The sequence below is a fragment of the Ochotona curzoniae genome, unplaced genomic scaffold, assembly GCF_017591425.1.
Source record: "Ochotona curzoniae isolate NIBS_2020 unplaced genomic scaffold, NIBS_Ocur_1.0 contig_4501, whole genome shotgun sequence".
Taxonomy (NCBI): Eukaryota; Metazoa; Chordata; class Mammalia; order Lagomorpha; family Ochotonidae; genus Ochotona; species Ochotona curzoniae.
This window is the reverse complement of record NW_024466307.1, coordinates 1,260,621-1,282,009: the sequence shown is the minus strand read 5'-3', so window position 1 is coordinate 1,282,009 and position 21,389 is coordinate 1,260,621. Positions and strand designations below refer to the sequence as shown.

The 21,389-nt window shown below is 46.3% G+C and overlaps 1 protein-coding gene across 2 annotated transcripts in view; it reads left to right on the top strand.

Moving 5' to 3' along the window:
- Positions 1-21,389, top strand: part of AP3B1 (adaptor related protein complex 3 subunit beta 1) — a 151,263-nt gene that overhangs the window by 3,485 nt on the left and 126,389 nt on the right. For both annotated transcript variants that reach the window (XM_040985954.1, XM_040985955.1), the window contains exons 2-3: positions 8,302-8,377; positions 13,208-13,282. In XM_040985954.1, the coding sequence (XP_040841888.1) occupies positions 8,302-8,377; positions 13,208-13,282 (151 nt within the window). The remainder of the gene's footprint in view (positions 1-8,301; positions 8,378-13,207; positions 13,283-21,389) is intronic.

Here is a 21,389-nt window from a genome sequence, read left to right as displayed (position 1 = left end):
TATAGGTTCACTAGATCTAAGTCTGGACAGTAAATTTGCCTGCTGGATTTTACTTTTTCTTACGTACAAGCAATACTTTATCATTATTTTATTATCTTTAAAATTTTATTGTTAGTTTTGTTTACATAGCTGAGAGGGATGCACACACATGTGCGTCTCTGATTAGAGTGGGGAGGGTCAAGGTATGGAAGAAGTTGAGTGGGAAAGATTTTTCAGTTTTTCTTTGTTCAGTGTCTGTAGAGGGGGAAGTATGGGGCCAGTTCTTGCTGTCAAACTACATCAGCACCTGAGAAAGGGGCCAGTCGTTTAATACCACCTTAGAGACCGTGGTGTGGGGCATGGTGTCCCAGGGTGCCACCCTTGTGGTTCTGATAGCGCTGAGACGTTGCTGGCTTCATTGTACCAGGGTTGAGAAAATCTGTCCAATGTCTGTTGGCGGACTCAGTCTACCTGAGTGCCTTCACAGGCCCAGGAATATGTTGCAAAGCTTGGCCGGGAGAGTGGTCCACCCTGTTCTGCTCTCCCTCCTCTGACAAGGCAGTTGATATGCTCTGCTGGCCTAGGTGAGCTGTCACGTCTGTGTGTATCTGGGCGTGCCGTGCACTGCACAGGCATCATTACCAACTGAGAAGGACTGGTCCTGGCACATGAATTCCAAGACCTCGTATATTGTGATTTTCGTGTGGCTGGGGTTTGAGTCCAGCAGTCTAGTTGGGGGGGGGGGGTCCCTCCAGAAACCTTGCCTGAAGTGACCTCAGACTGTGCACCACCCAACGCAGGGTCAGATTTGGTCTATTCCCTGCACCAGCCACGCACATACTGGTCAGTTCTGTCCCTGTGCCCTCTCTCATGTGAACTGATGGGAACTGCAGCCTATTCCAGAGCAGCCTCCCGCAGGTCTTCAGTGAGTGCTGCAGCCTAGTTGGCGCAGTCCCCCGTGCCCCCAAGAGTGGCATGTACTAGCACATGCTGCCTGGCTTGATCAATCCCACATCTCTTGTGGCTCTTGTGCATACCCATGAGTGCTGCAGCCCAGCAAAGCCTGACCTAATAGCAGACCCGGTCTACACGTATGCTGACCAGCCCTGACTCTCATGCTCACCATGGGAGCTGCAACCCAGCAAGGGAGCACCCACAGTTCTCCCAGTAGGCCCACTCCTAGTCCCAGATCCCATACCTACCAGGAGTATATGGTCCAGTCTGACATGACTCACACCCAGTCCTGGCACTTGCCAGTGGGTGCTGTTGCTTAGCCTGGCTGGTCCGCACCCATTCCAGCTCTAATGTGTTTTAGTGGGTATAGCAGCCTAGCCCAGTCTCCCCTGCCCCCATTCCCACCTCTCATGTTCATCAGTGGAAACAGTAAGGGAGTCTTCAAAGTTCCCCTACCAAGCCTGCTCCCAAATCTTGGTCTTGCATGTGTCTGCGGGTGCTGTGGTCCAGTCTGAGTTGGCCTGCCCCCAGTCTCAGCATTTCCCAGCAGGTGCGACAGCCTGTCTTAGCCCAGGCTGCCCCCAGTCCCAGCTCTTGCTGGTGGGTGCAGCAGCCTAGCCTACTCCTGACTCTTGTGCTTGCCAGCAGCTGCTGCAGCCTGTTCTGGCCTGTTTCCAGCTCTGGCTGTTGTTCTCCGCAGTGGGAGCTGTGGCCTAACAGGGTAGTTCCTCAAGTTCTGGAATTTCACACATGTGGGTGGGTGCCATATCCTGCTTGGCATGGTCTGCCCTCAGTGCCGGCCTCTGTGTGGACAGGTGAGTACTGCAGCCTGGTGTGTGCTGCAGTCCCACAGAGGTGAGCCCACAGATCCAGTTCTCATATTCTGGTGGGTGCTGTGGCCCAGCCCGACGTGGCCCATCCAACTCCTGCCCTGACACTGTGGGTGAGTGCTTCAGCTTAGCCCAACGAGGCATGCTCCCCAGTCCCAGCTTTTGCATGTGCCAGCGGGCAGTGAGTGATGCTGTTAACACAGCCCAGGTCTTCCATGTGGATAGGAGCTTTGCCTAGGCTCAGACATGCCCTCTGGTTTCCCGCCTCTAAACTACTCCTCAGCACCCTTGTCTACCTGTGAGTGCAGTGACCTGGTTAGTGGAAGACCCCGTAAGTCATTGTTCCTCTTCATATGCCCACTCTAGTATGTTCCCAGACCCCCCTTCCTTGAGCAGTCTGCCACTTCCTGCCTGGTGGCAGTGATGGCCTGACCCTCTGTCCCCTGCCTTCTCTAGTTACCTTTAGAGAGAGAGAGAGAGAGAGAGAGAGAGAGAGAGAGAGAGAGAGAGAGAAAAGAATAGATAACTATATTGGCACACTGGTATAGTTTACAAAAGTTTGGCACTAACCAGGCCCAGAATGCCAGCTGTTGGCTGCCTCTCCAGCAGTGTAACATTTCCTGAGTGCAGAGTTGCCTGCCGCAGGGAGGGTGGTTACCTCGGGGAGGAGCGCTTACGCCAGGGGAGAGTTGCAGTGGGTGCAGGCCTTGCAGGGACGGTCCAGAAGTGTCTGCGCAGTTCCTCCTGGGTGAAGATCCTGTCTCAGTGAAGCGGAGGGTGACCTTTGGGTGTTTTTCACCCATGTGTTGCTGTTGTAGATATGGAGCAGTTCAGGATGGCTGGAGTGTGCGTCTTCCTGGAATGTGACAGAAACCAGTCACCAGTCAGGTGTTTTAGGGACTTGAGATCAAGCTGAGACATGGTGAAGGCCTCAGAGTCGCTCAGGGCATTGCCTGGTGACGAGATCATGCAAGGTACCTTTAAAAGGTGTCCTGAACTAGAGGTTAGCTGGTGATCTGAAGCAGGGGGCTAACAAAGAAACGTACTTAGTGACCCAGGCCACAAAGGGGTTGCCCAGGTTGGGTGGTGGTGGTGCAAGAGGTGTTAATTTCTGGGTTTATTCTACAGGTCAAGCCAGAGATGGGCTGGTGGTCTGGGTGCGATGTATGTGTGTGGGGGAAAAAGGCCTATCCTGGATAAACACCTTGTTTTTGGCAGCGGGGAGGAGTGTGTAAGCTTCTTGGTGGGGATGGAGCTGTGCGAGGAGGAAGGCTGAAATGAAAATCTGTGGACGGTGTTGAGTGTGGGCACTGGGCGCTCACTGGGTGGCAGGGAGTGTGGAAAGGGTTGCAAGTCCTCTGACATTCCTGGAAGAGAATGTTGCGTCAGCTGAGTGGTAGAACCAGGCTCTGTTTGCAGATGGACTCTGCTGATGTAGGAGAAACCTTGGCAGTGGGTGAGGACAAGGAGGTCACTGGGCGGGTGACCGCTGCTCCTGCGGGCCATTTCATAATTCAGCTGCTGTGACAGCGACCCCTGCTGGTGGCCTGGAAGGAGCGGAGGAAGTTGGCCCCAGTGCTAGAGCCCCTGCCGCCCAAGTGGGAGACAGATGGTGTTCCTGGCTTCTACTTGGGACGGAAGCCTCCATCTGTCCCTGTTACTCTCTCTCTTTCAAAAAGAAAAACTTAGCTAAACAGCTAAGCTAATTTTATTTTATTTTAATTTTTATTTTTATGATACAATTGCATAGGCTGTGCCCTTGGCCCCTTCCCCCCACTGGTTTATTTAACAACAGTGTAGTCCTTCATAAGTCCGTCATGAACTGATTTTAATACCCAGAATCAGTTCACATGATTTGATTTGTCTAGTCTTTCATATTTGATATAAAACATTTTTTAAAAGGTTTGTTTATTTTTATTGGGAAAGCAGATTGACAGAGGTCAGAGACAGAAGGATCTTCCATCTGCTGGTTCCCTCCCCAGATGGCCGCAGCGGCTGGAGCTGAGCTGATCTGAAGCCAGGAGCCAGGAGCTTCTTCCAGGTCTCCCACGCGGGTGCAGGGGCCTGAGGACTTGAGCCATCAATTTGTACTGCTTTTGCAGGCCGCAAGCAGCGAGCTGGCTGAGAAGAGGAGGAGCTGGGCACGAGCTGGGATCCTGTTCTTGCGGGTAGATTAGCTAGTTGAGTCATCATGCCTGCGCTGCTACAGTGTAGTTTTAAAGTGAAGCTGTATGTTTTTGTGATGTAATGTGGATTAGAAATTTGTCATTTGATTTTCTAATATATGCTCATTTCTTGGGACAAATTATCAGTTACTCTCTTGGTAGAAGTGTCAAATTGATAGGAAAGTAAACTTATGATACACAAATGAGATTATAATTAACCGAAGGAAATAATTTAAATAATATATATGAGGAACTTTATGAAGCTCATGGAAAATGGGTATTATGAAAAAAAGGCATTGTGAAAGTTTTGTATATGAAGATTATCTTTTAATTCATTTTCCTCAAACTTTTTTGAGTAGCTACATAGAATGGGACCTTAATTAGCAATTATGTAAGTAAAGAGAGTTTTCAAAGAGTTGATATAGTAATTTTAAATGGTAGCATTTTTATCTCATGCCTTACCAATAAAATGAAAGTAAAAAAAGAAAAAAAATATATCTGGTTAAGTACCCGGGAGCCTGACAGTTTTTGCTCATGGACGTACAAGCCTACACATGGACATGACCTTGTAGCTTCATTCTTCGTGAATCTCAGTGAGTGTGGGTGTCCGAACCCATCAGATGGGAAACTGGCCCCCGTGGCCTTGGAAGGTTTCTTCCTTCTCTATTTAAAAGAAAGAAAAAAAAGATTTTAAAAACTATTCCAACTTTGAGTTGGCATAGCTTGTTAACACAGTTAGTAGACAACTCAGATTTAATGTGCTACAGTTTATGAACGGCGCGGAGGGGATTCTGACGCTGATACTCAGCGCTGAGGCACAGACGGAGCCTTTGGCATGTCTGTGTGTCCGTCTGTTCCTGGGGCCCTGTGCCCATTTTTATCGTGTCTGCCAATGGCAGTGAGGCGTGTGTGCCCGCTAGGATGAATGCTTGGACGCTGTTCTGTAATACTGATTAATTTGAGCTGATGAATGTACATGAGATAATGTTAACCAAAAACAGTCAGAATAATGTCAGACAAAATAAAACTTATTTTGACTTCTGCAGGAGGGTATCACAGATGTTTCAGACTACCGTTAAAAATGGTTAGAGTCTGTGGGCACCGTGGGTCTGGTGGTCAGTTTCCTTTTCGTAAAAGTTTTGAACTTAACCCGAGATAGATGAGGAAGGAGGTAGAGTGACGCTTTAGGCAGTGGGTTTTGTATTTGTTACAGGGTGTGAACTTTTTGTTTGTTGAAACAATTTTTGTTATTATTATTGTTTTAAAGATTTATTTATTTTTATTGGAAAGGCAAATTTATAGAGAGAAGAAGATACAGAGAGAAAGATCTCCCGTGTGCTGGTTCACTCCCCCAGTGCCCATAACCGCTGGAGCTGAGCTGATTGGAAGCCAGGAGCCAGGAGCCTCTTCCAGGTCTCCCATGTGGGTGCAGGGTCCCAAGGCTTTGGTCTGTCCTCGACTGCTTTCCCAGGCCACAGGCAGGGATGGGATGGGGGGGCTACCGGGATTAGAACCTGCGCCCATATGGGATCCTGGCACATTCAAGGCGAGGACTCCAGCCACTAGGCTACCATGCCAGGCCCAGTTTGTGTTGCTTTTAAAAGCAGTGGAAAGCTTTAATGAATTGTGATTTTAGATTTATTAAAGAAAAGAAGGGTAATTATATTGTATCTGTGCCTTAACATCACTCAGGTTCTCATGTGTAGTAGAAGTCTGCTTTCTGTCTGTGGTTGCTACTTTATTCCGGTGCTAAAGTGAGAATGACATTCGATGGTGAGAATTAGATTTATTTTAACCTTTCAGTTTTACACAATTCTCTGATCCTTGAAACTTAAAATGGGCACATTTTGAACATGAAAGTTATACCATTCAACACCACAAGATGTCACTTATGTAAAAATAAAGTTAGTGCTCGCACGCTGAGAGCTTGGAAGCTGGAGGTAGTTAGATAAGGAACACGCATTTCTAAATACCTTAAAATGTACATTCTGTATTTGAAACAGGTTTTAGTTTTCAATAAAAGTCAACGAAAGGATTGCTGATTAGTGTTTTTTGAATAGAGTATTTTGATGTTTAGCCAAAGGAATTTCTTCTGAGATTTATGTAATAATTCATGTTAATCCAAGTAATGGCTCCGAAGAAGTGGAATGTATCTTTAGGGGAGGTGATAGTGAGTGAACTCTGCCGAAGTCTCACTCTTTTGGTAATAAGCAAAGAGGAATTTGGGGAGAAATACATAACTTTATCACAGTTTCCAGTAGGTTTATGACAGCTGTGTGCTGGTTGGGGCGGCCCCGTCTGGTACCCCAGCACCTGAGCTTGGTGCCTGGCTCTCTGTGATGCTGCTGCCGCAGATCCCGGCGCAGGAGGGGAGGGCCCCATGGTGGGCTCCTGCTGCTCACGGGGGGGGGGGTCGTCTGGTTGAGCTCTCCGCTCCAGGATCCAGTCCCTTCAACACTGGACACTGGGCAGCAAGTCAGCAGACAGATAGCTTTTTCTTTATGTAGGCAAACACAACAAAACAAAAAAACCAAAATCAACAACAACAACCCATACACCAGAAACGGTTCTGCCATGTTGAAGGAGAAGTGGTAAGAGGCAGCAATTACATTTTCTTTACCTGGTGGTAGTGGGATTTGTGAATTTATAGCAAGAAGAGGCTTCACTTCGAAGAATAGGTGCAGGTGGACCATGAGTAGAAGAAACTGAAAGTAGCTCTCCCTTTTTCTCATTGTTTGCAACTGGTGTGAGTGAAGACAATGGTAACATTTATTGTAGGTCATCTTTTAGGCTAGTTGTAGAGCACAAGGCCTCGCCTTCCTGTGTGCGCAAGGGTCTTACCAGGGGGAGTCATCACCTCGTTGGACAGTTGGACCGTGGAAGTGCGGCTAAGTTGTGTCTTTATTGTGTGCCCTATTGCATTCTTGGTTTTTTTAAGGTGTATTTTTTTTTATTTTGAAAAGCAGAGGTAAGTACGTACGTGTACACACACACACACACACACACACACACACACACACACACACACACACACACACACACACACACACACACACACACACACACACTGTCCATCCTCTGATTCACTCCTGAAAGTGCTGCAATGGCCAGGTTTGGGTCCAGGCAAGACCAGGGGCTTGGAGCTACGAGCTCCTCGCAGATCTCCCATGTGGGTCCAGGGGCCCAAGTGCGTGGACCGTCCCTTGCTGCTTTCCCGGGGCATTAGCAGGGAGCTGGAGTGGAAGTGGAGCAGCTGGCACACGAGGCGCCCGTGTGGGATGTCAGTGTCACAGGTGGCAGGTTTCCCGCCTGTGCTGCAGTGTGAGCTCTTCGCGTCTCCTTAGTATCCGGTCGTGTGGAACCTCCGCAGTTTCTTTTCTTCCTTCTCCTTTTTTTTTTTTAACTATTAACTTAATTGATTGAAATAAAGCATTTATTTAAAGAAAATGGAGGGAGAGAGAAAGAGATCTTCCATCTGCTGATTCACTCCCCGAATGAGTGTGTTAACCAGGGAAGATCCAGGAGCCAGGGATGGTCTTCCAGAGGGATAGAAGGGCCACGAATTCGGGCCATCTTCTGCTGCTTTCCCAGGTACAATAGGGGCGTTGAATCGTAAGTGGAGCATTTGGGACTGGTGCCCACATGAGAAGCTGGTGTTACTGGCAGAAGTCACATCGTCAGCCACCAGTGTAGTGCTTCAATATTTGTAAGTAAGGATGAAAAAGATTAATTTAGTGAATGAAATATGAAATGCCTAATGACAGGGGAATTTTAAAAAAATTTATTTGTTTTTATTGGAAAGTCAGATATACAGGAAGAGAGACAGAGAGAGAATCTTCCGTTTGATGATTAACTCCCAAGTGGTGGCAATGGCCAGAGGTGAGCCGATCCAAAGCCAGGAGCCAGGAGCCTCTTCTGGGTGTCCCATGTGCGTGCAGGGTCTCAAGGTTTTGGGAGTCCTCGACTGCTTTCCCAGGCCACAAACAAGGAGCTGGATGGGAAGTGGGGCAGCTGGGATACGAACTGGTGCCCATGTGGGATCCTGGCTCATGCAAGGTGAGGACTTTGGCCACTAGGCTACTGTGCCAGGTCTCAGGAAAAATGTTTTGAGAAATGTGTCATTATGTGATTCAATTGTATGAGCATCATATGAACTAGTAAAGCTGTGACATCACCTGGCAAGGCAATGCCATGGAATTCCTGTCATCTGTGTAGTCTGTCGTTGGCTGAAATGTAATGTGGTACATGATTGTAAACCAGAATACAGGTACTTCATATTCTCCTAGTATTTCTAATTCTTATAAAAATGATATAGCTTAACAGCTGTTTAGTGTAAAAATACAAGTAAGGAATTTTTTTCTCCTTTGTGGTAGGAATGAAGATCTAAAACAAATGTTGGAGAGCAACAAAGATTCTGCTAAATTGGATGCTATGAAGCGAATTGTTGGGGTAGGTATAATAGTAGATTACTTGGATTTTTGGAAAATGGATAATGAGTATATTAATGAAAATTCATAATATTTTAAACACCAAATTAAAATCTCATTTGCTTTTTAATATTAACTCAAAATTTCCTTTCTAAAAATGTTAAAAGACCATTATAACATCAAAAAAATAAAAAAGATTGAGTTATAATTGTATCTTTTTGTGTCCTGATTACAAGATATTTCTCCTGTGAAATATGAAGGCTTAATTATTTTGAGGACATTTAAGATAATGTTTATTAATTATTTTTAAAACATTTATCTTTAATATTGTTTACAGTATTGAGAGGGATGCACATCCATGTGGGTCTCCAGTTAGTGTGGGCAGGGCTGAGGCGTGGAAGAAGGCGTGCAGGGCTGAGGCGTGGAAGAAGGCGGGTAGGGCTGAGGTGTGGAAGAAGGCGGGCAGGGCTGAGGCGTGGAAGAAGGCGGGCAGGGCTGAGGTGTGGAAGAGGGCTTTTGCTTGACCTGTTCAAGTTTTAGCTCTGACTGTCAGGTTTACTCTGTCTGTCTGTATCTGTGCCTGCCTGCCTCTTTGTCACATGGTAATTCCTGGAGAATAAATCACTAAAGATACAGGCAAACAGTTACTATTAAGTAAAAATTTGAACTACTGATTTCCAAAGAAGAGGGCAAAGGGAAGATAGAAAAATCTAACCATATGAGCTACTACATTAAGTGTAAGTGGTGTATTGTGTCAGATGGAATGAAATTGTCAAGGTGTAACTGCCATGTTGTCTAGAGTAAGCCTGTTAGTACAAATACATAGGTCCTTTTTTTCAAGATTTATTTATTTTTATTGCAAAGTCAGATGTACAGAGAGGAGGAGAGGAGGAGAGACAGAGAGGAAGATCTGTCCGATGATTTACTCCCCAAGTGGCCGCAATGGCCAGAGCTACACCAATCCGAAGCCAGGAGTCAGGAGCTCATCCAGGTCGGTCTCCCAAGCAGGAGCAGGATCTCAAGGCTTTGGGCCGTCCTCTACTGCTTTCCCAGGCCACAGGCAGGGAGCTGGATGGGAAGCAGGTCAGCTGGCATTAGAACTGCAGTCCATATGGGATCCCAGTGTGTTCAAGGTGAGGACATTAACAGCTACGCTATTGTGCTGGACCCAAATACAATATTTTTGACAATCCTTACATAGTTAATTAGGGTAAAAAGGTTCAAGGACTATAGGAAAGTGGGTAAGACTATTATTTCCATATTGTTTCCTTCATGTATCTGAGGTAAAGGGGGATATTGAGGGAGAAGGCCCATCGAGTTTCCCACCCACCCCAGTCCCCGGATGTGGGGCATGCTCTGAGATACTTGCTCAAGTGGTTTTGATAGTTCACAGTTATGAATCACTGCCATCTTGCCAAGCACTATGAGGTCTTTGAAGAATCCACTGATTGACATAGTCCATCATAGAGTCTGTTTGCCCTGTATTTCGCTGCCAACATATAGCTGAGATGGTTGATCGACCTGTTCTGTCTTCTCTCTTGGTTAGGGTTCTGAGTCCAGCATTTTGATTGGGGAAATCTCCAAAGAAACTTTGTCTGAGGTGTTCTCAGACCAGATTCTTTTTTTTTTTTTTTTAAGATTTATTTATTTATTGGAAAGTCAGATATACAGAGAGGAGGAGGGACAGAGAGGAAGATTTTCCCTCTGATGATTCACCCCCCAAGTGAGCGCAACAGCTGATCTGAAGCCAGGATCCAGGAAATTCTTCCAGGTCTCCCACACGGGTGCAGGGTCCCAAGGCTTTGGGCCGTCCATCGCCCCAATCAGCTGGTGGTTGCGATCGCTGGGTTGGTTCTGTTTTCAGTCCCGACTTCCGCTGGAATCAATGGGAGCTGCAGCCTAGCTGGAGCGACCCACACTAACCCCCACCAGGCCCGCCCCCTACCCTGGTTTGCCAGTATGTGTAGCCGTAGTCCAGCCTGTCCCACACCACATTCTGCCCCAGCCCCTGTCCTGGTTTTCATGCCCTCCCGTGGAAGTGGTAACCCAAGAGGGAGGAGCCCACTATTTCCCTCCCAGGCCTCTCCCACTTCTGGATTATGCACTCTCCAGGTAGTTTTGTGGTTTGACTTATCAGAACTAGCCCCCAGTGCCAGCTTCTTCCAGCTGATGCTGTGGCTAAACCCAAACAATCCTCACCCACTCTAATTTTGTTTGCACCAGTAGGAGTAATCAGCCCAGCCTGGCTTTTCCCTGATCTAGTCCACATGAGGCGTACAGGTGTTGTAGCCCTGCTTAGTCTGGTCTGCCCCCATCCCAGCCCACGCTCTCCAGTGGGAGTAGCTGTCCAGCAAGGGAACCCACTCATATTCCCCCTGCCGGCTCTGCCCCCTCCCTTCCTTGTTCTCACGCATGCTGGTTGGGCACTGCGGTCACATCTGGTACAGGCAACCTCACCTTGGCATTCCGTATTGTGTACTGGTCTTTGTTGCAACCAAGGCCGGCTCGACCCACACTGTTCTGGTGCTTGGATTTGCCAGTGGATGACGTGAACAGATTCAGTCTGGTCTTTCCCCAACCCATGCCAGATGTGTACCCGTGGGTAACTTTCCATGGCCTGTTCTGGGCTATTTCCTATCATGTTTCTTGCACTTACCTGCCAGGTCTGTGTCCTGCCAGAGGAGTTGCCCAGGCTCCTCCATCAGAACCTCTTCCAATGCCAGATTTTGCGCTATATACCAGTGGGTCCATGAGCCAGCCCTGCTCAGTTTACCTTCTGTCCTAGCAGGAACAGTGGCTTTTCCTGACTGGCCTTCAACCCAAAACTGGTCCTTGCTGTTGGATGTTTCAGCCCATCCATGATTCGTCCATACCCACATGTGGCTCACACATGGCTCAGTAGTGGTTGAGACCTTACCTAGTCCATCACACATCTACCCTGGTCCTCCAGGACACCAGAGGGTGTTGGAGTCTGGCCTGGGCTCGGTGCATCCAATCCCAGTCCATATTTGTGCCAAGGGAGACTACAACCATTTCCTGTTCAGAACGCAGCCCCCATTCCAGGCCTCGCTCCCCTTGGTGGGAACCTCAACCCAACTAGGGCTGTCCCCTTAGCTCCCCAGCCGGGCCTGTTCCCCGCAATAGATCACGCACATGCCAGTGGTTGCTCTGACTCAGCTTGGCTCCGCCCCTCACCTGTCCCGACCTCTGCCTGAGACACTGTGGCTTAGCGTTCCTGGCTCACGCAGACCAGTATGTGCAAGAGCCTAGCTTGGCATGACCTGTGCTCCCTCCTGGTTTCTAGTTTTGCTTGTTAAATATTTTTTAAAAAGTGATTTATTCATTCACTTCAAAAAATTGCAGAGAGGAAGAGGCAAAAAAAAAAAAAAGAGAGAGAGACCTTATATGCACTGGGTTCCTACCCAAATGACCATTCACTGTTCTATGCCTGAGGGAGACTGGGGGCATAAAAGTTAATCATATTTTATATAATTTAAATTTAATTATTATAAAGGAATGGATTAAAATTAAGATTAGTTATAGGAAAAAGTTTCTTTAGTATCTAAAAGTTAAACATTGAGGAATCTCTGGATCAAAATGAGAGGGAGATGTTGAATTTGAGCTTGAAATTTGGGGTAGAGTTTTGTAGAACCGATTGTCATTTAATAGAGAGGGTAGTTGAAACCTTAGGGTTAGATTAGGAAACTGCGCATCCTGTGAGGGCGGGGTGTCCAGCCTGTGAGGGCGGGGTGTCCAGCCTGTGAGGATGGGGTGTCCTGCCTGTGAGGGCGGGGTGTCCAGCCTGTGAGGGCGGGGTGTCCAGCCTGTGAGGATGGGGTGTCCAGCCTGTGAGGGCGGGGTGTCCAGCCTGTGAGGGCGGGGTGTCCAGCCTGTGAGGATGGGGTGTCCAGCCTGTGAGGGCGGGGTGTCCAGCCTGTGAGGGCGGGGTGTCCAGTCTGTGAGGGTGGGGTGCACAGCCTGTGAGGGTGGGGTGCTCAGCCTGTGAGGGCGGGGTGTCCAGCCTGTGAGGGCGGGGTGTCCAGTCTGTGAGGGCGGGGTGCGCAGCCTGTGAGGGTGGGCACAGAAAGCGTTAGTAGAGGGACGTTTGGAAAGGAACGGTTGGAGAAGTCTGGAAGCCAGTGGAAAGAAGTCCAGGGAAAGTTTGTTCAAAGAACCCCTCAGCCTTGACGTAAATGTGGTGCAACTTCTGGATAAGAACATGGAACATAAAGAACAGCACATTTAAATGAGTGTTTACCACTCATTGTAAAAAAATTTTATTTATTTATTTTTTTTATCACCCATTTTTAAACAGACAATACTTTGCTAAAGTATGTGTGATTTATTTTCTTTGTTTGAAAGTAGGGTTACAGAGAGAGGGAGAGACAGGAAGAGATGTTTTATCCATTAGTTCGTTCCTCAGCTGTCTGCGACAGGCTGGCTCGGCTAGGTGAAGCTGGAGGCCTGGTGTTCCCCTCCAGTCTCCTCTGCGTGGCTGAGCCCACGCTTTCTGTTGCTGTCCCAGGCACGTTAGCAAGGAGCCAGAGCAGAAGCTCAGCTGGAACTTTTGAAGGCCGCGGCTTACGCTGCTGCAGCACCACGCCAGGCCCAGTAAAGATGTCTTACACTCTTTAAAGTACTTTTGTGTTTGTTCCTGCATGTGACTGTCACCAGACAGAAGTGCTTTCTTTGCATCGAGGGTTTGGATGAGATGAGTTGAGAAGAGTTCTGTTACTGACATAGCTTGCTTGTAGACATTTAGTTTATGTAGAATTTCCCGGAATATCTGTTGTTTTTAGTTTACTAACCTAAAAAAGAATTTGAATCCTAAGCTTGCACTTCTCTTCTTCAGATGATTGCCAAAGGGAAGAACGCATCGGAATTGTTCCCTGCCGTTGTGAAGAATGTGGCCAGTAAAAATATTGAGGTACTGTTTTCATGCATATTGCTTGTGATTACTTTTGTTATAAAGGAATTGTTACTTTTCAGTTACTTTGATATGCAGCATAAGATATTTATCACTATTTTTGAATCATTTAAAATATCCATAGTCTTAAATACAGATGAGCCAGAATAGTTGGCACATACGTGTATTGGGTTATTGGTGAAGAATATGAGAAGTGAGGTTGATTCCTAGGTGAATTATTGTTACTTGTTCACCCACACCTAGTTGGTGGTTGGCATCCTGGCATTGTGAGTACAGTTGTCACCTGCGGTGCTAGTATCCTGTTGGGCTCTAGTTCAAGTCCTAGCTGTTCCGCTTCCCATTCAGCCTGCTCGTGCTCCTGGGAAGGCAGCAGAACATGGACAAGTTCTTGGGGTACCTGGGTAATGTGGGAGAACAGGAGAAAACTCCTGGTTCCTGATTTTGGACTGGCCGAGTGAAACAGCAGACAGAAGATCTGTCTCTCTCTCTCTCATCTCTGCCTTTCAAATAAAAATAATCTTTAATTTATTTATTTGAAGGTCAGAGAGATATAAAGAGGGAGAAGGCATCTTCCCACCCGCTGGTTCGTTCCTGCATGGCTGCAACAGCCGGGTCTAGGCCAGGCTGAAGTCAGGAGCCAGGGTTTCCCACGTGGTCTCCCATGTGGGTGCAGGCGCCCACTTCCTGCACATTGTCAGGAACTGGTTCAGAAGTATGTGCTCTGCCAGGGGAGAATCTCCTGTCTCCTGGGCAGGCCGGCCTGGCTCTCACGGTCGTGGCCATTGATGGAACATGTCTGTCTTTCTCTGTAGCTGTGCCTTTCAAATAAATTAATACATTATTTTATTTTTATTTCTAAAAAACCTTTACTTTAAAAAAGAACAGTCTTTGCAAGAAGAAAATAATAAAATAAATAAATTTAAAAAAAAATAAAAAAGGACAGTCTTCCATGAACTGAAATAATGCAGTTCAGAACAAAAATTCTGTCCTTACCCACCTATGCGTATCTTCATTATGGAAAAAGTCTGGTTAATTTATAGAATTTTGTCAATTTAAAGTTATTTTTTTTACCCTGTAGAATTTAAAATGTGGTACTGCTACCACTGTTTTCCATTTTGGCGACAGATGAGAAAACAAAGGAATAAAAAGTACTGCTCTGATCCTCCCTGTAAAGCCAATTCCCATTGATCCTCTGCCTGGGAAAGACAGACCGAGGACCCAGCAGTCAGCACCCGAACCTTTGGTGTAGTCGCTAAGGGTCCATGTCCAAAGCCCCGTGGTGAGCTGGATTATCCGAGGAGGTGTGACCTCAGGCTGCTGACATTGGCCATCTGCCCAGGACGTGTGCTCGCTCAGAGGAGCGGATACTGCCCAGTAGCAACCCGCTTCCTTGAGGCAGAATTTGCTTACGTGAAGGATACCTGGAACACACAGTTTATTAAAACTGTGCATGCAACTTAATATAACACTGCTATCTCAAGAGACTAAATTGATTGTACAGTCAATACCTTATTTACTTTTCGTTCACCGCATCAGCATTGATGCATGCAGATTAGTGAGTGTTACATGTTGGGGTGTTCAACCTCAGCGTGAACTAGCTGTGGAAAATGGGGTGACGATGATGCAATGGAGGTGATATAGCATACAGATGCATCTATACTAATTGAGTACCTTACAATTGATTCTTTCCTAAGGATTTCTTTGTGTTCTGTGTGGATTGGCTAACTTAATCTTCACCCTGTTAGATATAAATGCTGTTATAAATTGAAAAATACCCAGTCTGCACATGTGCCTTTGTGTCCTGTAAGCTTATGTGTATGTATACTTAGAGCTGTGTCAGTATTTTTCCTTTGCATGTTCATTATTAGTGATTGGTGGGGAGAAGGAGTTTAAAATTGTGTTTGAGAACGAGGGACAGAGAGAAAAGAGAACAGATCCCGTCTGCTGGTTTTGTTCGCAGCCCTCCTGCGATGCCAGGCCAAAGGGCTGCCCTGTCTTGGCTGGTGCTCAGCACAACCACAGCTTGAATGGCCTGCTTTCCCAGTGGCTGCTCAGGCGTGTGAGTGACAGCGTCTCAGGCGTGTGACAGCATCTCAGGCGTGTGACAGCATCTCAGGCGTGTGACAGCATCTCAGGCGTGTGAGTGACAGTGTCTCAGGCGTGTGACAGCATCTCAGGCGTGTGAGTGACAGCATCTCGGGCATGGGAGTGACAGTGTCTCAGGCGTGTGAGTGGCAGTGTCTCAGGTGTGTGAGTGACAGCGTCTCAGGCGTGTGAGTGGCAGTGTCTCAGGTGTGTGAGTGACAGCGTCTCGGGCGTGTGAGTGACAGCGTCTCAGGCATGTGACAGCGTCTCAGGCGTGTGAGTGACAGCGTCTCAGGCGTGTGACAGCGTCTTAGGTGTGTGAGTGACAGCGTCTCAGGTGTGTGAGTGGCAGTGTCTCAGGCGTGTGAGTGACAGCGTCTCAGGCGTGTGACAGCGTCTCAGGTGTGTGAGTGACAGCGTCTCAGGTGTGTGAGTGACAGCGTCTCGGGCGTGTGAGTGACAGCGTCTCAGGCATGCGAGTGACAGTCGTCAGGTCCGACTAGTACAGTGACCTTTACTGTTTGACTGACTTGCTTCTGCCTGAAAATGCTAGTTCAAATCTTTAGTGTATTGAAAAATTTTGTTTTGGTTTTACTAATATGTGAAAATTCTTTACATATAGAAATCTTTTGTTAAGTACATGTTTGTTTACCAGTAGTATTTTTTTAAAATTCTTTTTGCCTGCTTGAGACTAACCTTTTTGTTTTCTTAATACATTTCAAAGAATAAATATTGAGTTTGGACAATGTCTGCTTCATATATATTTTATAAGTCTAGGCTTCCTTGTGCCCTGTTTTGGGAAATCTTTGTCTAATAAAATGTCACAAAGAGTTTTCTTTTCTTCTGTCCTTTCCTATTTCCTGAAATATGTCCTCTCTGCTTCATCCTGATTAAATGTTTCTCCGTCCATTTAAACGTGTCCTTACCCTATTCCGCCATCTTAATTCTCCTCTTTTTTTCTAAAGTTCAGCACTTTTAGCCATTATATTTAGGCTTGTTATCTGTGTCATTAGGGAGTCCTAGGACTCCCCACGGGCTCAGCATATGGTAAACTCTTGGCTGTGATTTGTTAGTGATGAAGGTACGAAGCCGCGTCAGTGCAGGAAGAGGCTGTCATCAGGGATGGGGGCTGGAAGTCAACTGCACGTTTCTCCCTCTTTATCCCAGTAGAATCACGGGAATTTCATTCCTAATGTGGGATTTGTGGTAACATGTACGAGGTGTTGTCTGTCAGGAAGCTCAGTGCCAACTCAGTGCCCAGGGGTTTGTCTGTCATGTTGGCATTATCTGCCTAGCATGTACAAGAATTCAGAATCCTGGGAAGAAAGAAGATATTCAACATGCTGAATATTTGTGTTGTTCAAGCAGGTTTAGACACAGGAGCTACTCTTATCAGTTAGGGAGTGTTGGGAAAATGCAGATTTCAATCCGTTCAAGCCAACTTACAAGCAAGATTTTCTCAAGTAGCAGTTTCTGTCCTGCTGTGGTTAGTTCTCTACCACAGTGGATGTCTAATCAAAGTTTGTGTATGGTGTGAAGTAGGGTTGAAGGTTCATTTTTGCCCCTATACGTAGTTGTTCCGTGGCAGTTGTTGCATGAACAGCTCTCGAGTACGCGGGTGTGGGTCTGTGTCTCTGCCCTTGCTTCCTTGCTCTGGAGGGACAGTCTGGTTGTCTGGAACCTGAACATCTGGCGGTCATGTCGTAGAAGCACCCATGAGCCTCTTTTTTTTTTTCTGCCACCTTGGTTTTAGCTAATAAACGCCTGTTAAGGACTGATTTGAATGCATTGAATTCATGGATTAATTTGGGGAGAATTGCCAGTTTTACTCTCTTAAGCCTCTGGTCCATGTATGTGGTCTTTTATAGGTTTCCTTGCAGTGTTGTTTTGTAGTCTTTGCAAGTTTCACCCATATTGTGAAACTTCCCTTTTGGTAGGTTTTGATCCATATTTTAGATGGAGCATTTTTTCCTGTCATAATGTGTTTGAGAGGCAGCGACAGAGAGTGCCCATCTACCGATTCAGCTTGCAGATGCTCCTGATGGCCAGAGCTGGCCTGGAGCCAGAGCCAGGGCTGGAATGTTAGGTTGGGCTCGCATTACTTGATCCATCTTTGTTGTCGCCTGCACTGGCAGGAAGCTGGCAGTCAGAACCAGATCTGCAGGTGGAGCACAGGCTTTGTAATGTGGGATATTGGTGTCCTGGCCATCAGGTTAAATGCCTGCTCCCCGGAGCTTCTTTTAAATTTAATTTATCAGTTTGTCATTGATAACATATTGAGTTATAATCGACTTTTGTATGGTAATTCTAATTCCTTATTTTTGGTTCTGGCTGCTGTTTTGCAGGTTTCTTAAGCTCTGTAGATTGCTTAAACTTTGCTATGTGAATGACAATATGCGCAAATAGAATTTTCACCTTTTTCTAAATGTCTGTTTTTAAAATCTTTTGTTGTTACTTTGCCCTGAGGACGGCCTGCGGTACAGAGCGTGCTTGGCCATGCCGGTGATGTGGGTCGCAGGACGCCAGGCGTGGAGTGAGGTGCTGGCTGCCAGTGCTGTGTGGCTGCCTCTGGTCACTGGCTGCTGCTTTGCTTGTGGTTTTTTTTTTTTTAATCATGAATGAGTATTTTTAACAAGCCATTTTTGACACTGTCATATACCTTTTCTGTTCTCTCCATGTGATGAGAACTGGAATTTTCATTTGTTAAGCCTTTCTAGTTCTAGTATAAATGTAACCTTTTCAGAAATTACTATCAGCACTTCACTTGCTTACTTTTGTTAAGCATTTCTGCCGTCTGTACTGTTGAAGAGACTTTTTTCCTTGTGATCATTCTGTTTTGTTGTTGGGATATCATACTGACCTTACAAAATGAGTTAGAATGTGGAGGTAGGTCTTTCTCTTCTGTTTATGGAGTGCATATGTAGGCTTATTATTATTATCTTAAAGGTACAGTTAGTTATAGAGAGACGGAGAGACATTCCATCTGCTGGTTCACTTTATAGTTGGCAGCAGGGGCTGGCTGGCACTTGACCAGGCTGGAACCAGGAGCTTTCCAGGTCTCCCAAGTGGGTGTTGAGCTCAAACACTTCAGCCACTCTCCTCTGTTTTCCCAGTCACAGCAGGGAGCTGGATTAGAAGGGATGCTGCTGGGACTCAAACTGGGGTCCACATGGGATGCCTGTACCACAGGTGGGGGCTTAGACTAGTACTCCGCAGCACTGGTCCCAAAGATTAGTAGTATTTTATCCTAACATTTTATCCCAGGTATGAAGTTATCTGGGCCTGTGGTTTTGCTATGGAAAGGTTTTAAATGGTGACTTTAAATTGCTTATGTGGTAGAGACCTGTGTGGAAGGTGGTGACCCTATCAGACTTGGATTGTGTCAGTCTTGTGAATCTCCAAGCATTGGCACAGCATGGGTTGGACTGGAAGCAGTGCCTGTGTGGAGTGCTGACTTTGGCGTCACAGCCCTGGTCCCGTGGGCCCTTTCTGTTTTTCCCTGAGTGCCCTTGCTTACACTTTCAGTTCTGCTGTGAGTAACCGTAGTGAGGGCAGGCATCCTTGTCTTGCTGCAGACCTTGGCCTTGGAATGCTTTCAGCTTGCTTCCATTCAGTATCATGCTAGCTGAGGGTTTGTCAAGTACAGTGGTTCTAATTTCCTTCTATACCTAATTTGTTGTGGGTTTTCATTTTAAAGGAATGTTGAATCTTATTAAACACTTTCACAATCTGTTGAGATGATCATACACTTGTCTTTCATTTCTGGGATAAATCTCACTTGGCCGGGATGTATCTTTGTCATGTGGTGTTGGATTCCATTAGCTAATATTGTACCTAAGCTTGTGCCTTTCTCTGGGTTGGTGTCACAGTGATTCCGGCCTCGTGAAAAGTTTGGCAGAATTCCATCCATCTCAGTCTTTTGAAATAATTTGGAAATTATTGAAGTTAGTTCCTCTTGAAATGTTTTTACAGGATTCAATAATGAAGTCACCAGGTCCAGTGTTTTTCACTGATGGGCGACTTCTAAGTCCCTGCTTCAGTCTCACTGACTGGTGCGCGTCTGTCTCAGGAGGGTTTTCTGAACCTTCTTGATGTCGTCTTGGTCGGAGACATCTGTCTAGGAACTGTTCATCGCTGTGTTCGCGTGTAGTTGTTCTAGGAGGCGTTATGATTCTTCGTGTATCATGTCAGTAGTCATGTTTGCTTTTTCATCTCTGATTTTATCGAATGTTTCCTCTCTCTTAGTCTGGCTGAAGGTTTGTTTATTTTGCCTTCTCATTTTGTAATTTTTACTGTTTCATTTTCATTTATTTTTGTCCTGACTTACTATTTCTCCCCTTTGTAATTTGGGGTTTAGTCTTCTTATTTTAAATATTTATTTATTTATGTTTGAGAGGCGGAGTTAAATAGGGAGAGTAAGAGACGGAGGACTGGTTCACTCCCCAAATTGCCGCAACAGTCAGAGCTAAGCCAACTTGAAGCCAGGAACCAGGAGCTTCTTCTGGGTCTCCCACATGGATACGGGGACCTGAGCCCTTCCCTAGGCTGTAAGCAGGGAGTTGGATTAGAAGTGCAGCTGCTGTGACCTGGTGCAGTAGCCTAGTGGCTGAAATGCTCACCTTGTACATGCCGGGGTTCCATATAGGAGCCTGTTCGTGTCCTGGCAGCTCCACTTCCCATCCAGCTCTCTGCCTGTGTCCTGGAAAAGCAGTTGAGGACAGCCCAAAGCCTTGGGATCCTGCACCTGCGTGGGAGACCCAGAAGATGCTCCTGGCTCCTGGCTTCAGATGGGCGTAGCTCCAGCCATTGTGGCCACTTGGGGAGTGAATCATCAGACGGAGGATCTTCCTCTCTGTCTCTTCTGCTCTCTGTATATCTGACTTTCCACTTAAAAAGCGTAGCAGCTGGTGCTAGAACTGGCATATGGGTGCTGGTACTTGAGGCACAGGGTTACCTGAGCCACCACTCTGGCCCTGGCCTTGCTGTTGGTTTTCTGAATCCTTGAGTTGCATCATTGTACTTTTTGAGATGTAATGTTTTAAACTTGCTCATCTTCCTGTTTGTTATGTCTCACATGACTGCCTCTCTTTTTTGCTTGTTTCAAGAGAAGCTTTGATTTCTTAATTTCTTAAGTGATTCATTTGTCATTCACATATCATATAAGTTTTTCTGTTAGGATAATTTACATTATAAGATTCTGGATCTGGTATGGTAGCCTAGTAGCTAAAGTCCTCACCTTGGATGCACCGGGGTCCCATATGGGCACCTGTTCTAATCCTGGCTGCCCCATTCCCATCCAGCTCCCTGCATGTGGCCTGGGAAAGCAGTTGAAGGCAGCCTAGAGTCTTGGGACCCTGCACGCGTGTGGGAGACCCAGAAGAGGCTCCGGGCTCCTGGATTCAGATCAGCTCAGCTATGGCTATTGCATCCACTTGGGGAGTGATTCATTGGATGGAAGATCTTCCTCTGTGTTTCTCCTCCTCTCTGTATATCTGACTTTCGAATAAAAATAAATAAATATTTTTAAAAAGAATAATTTAGATGATAAGATTCTATGGAAATATGCTCATGCCTATATTGAAAATATTTTGAAGTGTAACTCAATTTTTTGTTACATAACAAGTATTTTATAAAGTTCAAATAGGTAAATTTGCTACCAAATAGTCACAATAAATTCAATTTAGCTTATAGTAAAACACAATTACACATTTGTATCTTATAAGTCATACTAATTTGATATTGAACTGAATACCGTGGGTCCGTTATGGAATGGTGGGGAAGCTGCTTGCAGTGCTGACATCAGTATGGCTGCTGGTTGGAGTCCTGACCTGCTCCGTTTTCAGCCCAGCTCCTTCTGCTGCGCCTGGGAAAGCACTGGAATTTGGCCTGAGCTCTGGACTTCTGGACCCACGTGGGAAATCTGGAAGAATTCGACCTGGTCGAACCCTGACTCCTGCAGCCATTTGAGGAGCAAATCTTTCTTTCTCTTACTGTGCCTTTCAAATAAAATTGATGTTAAAAA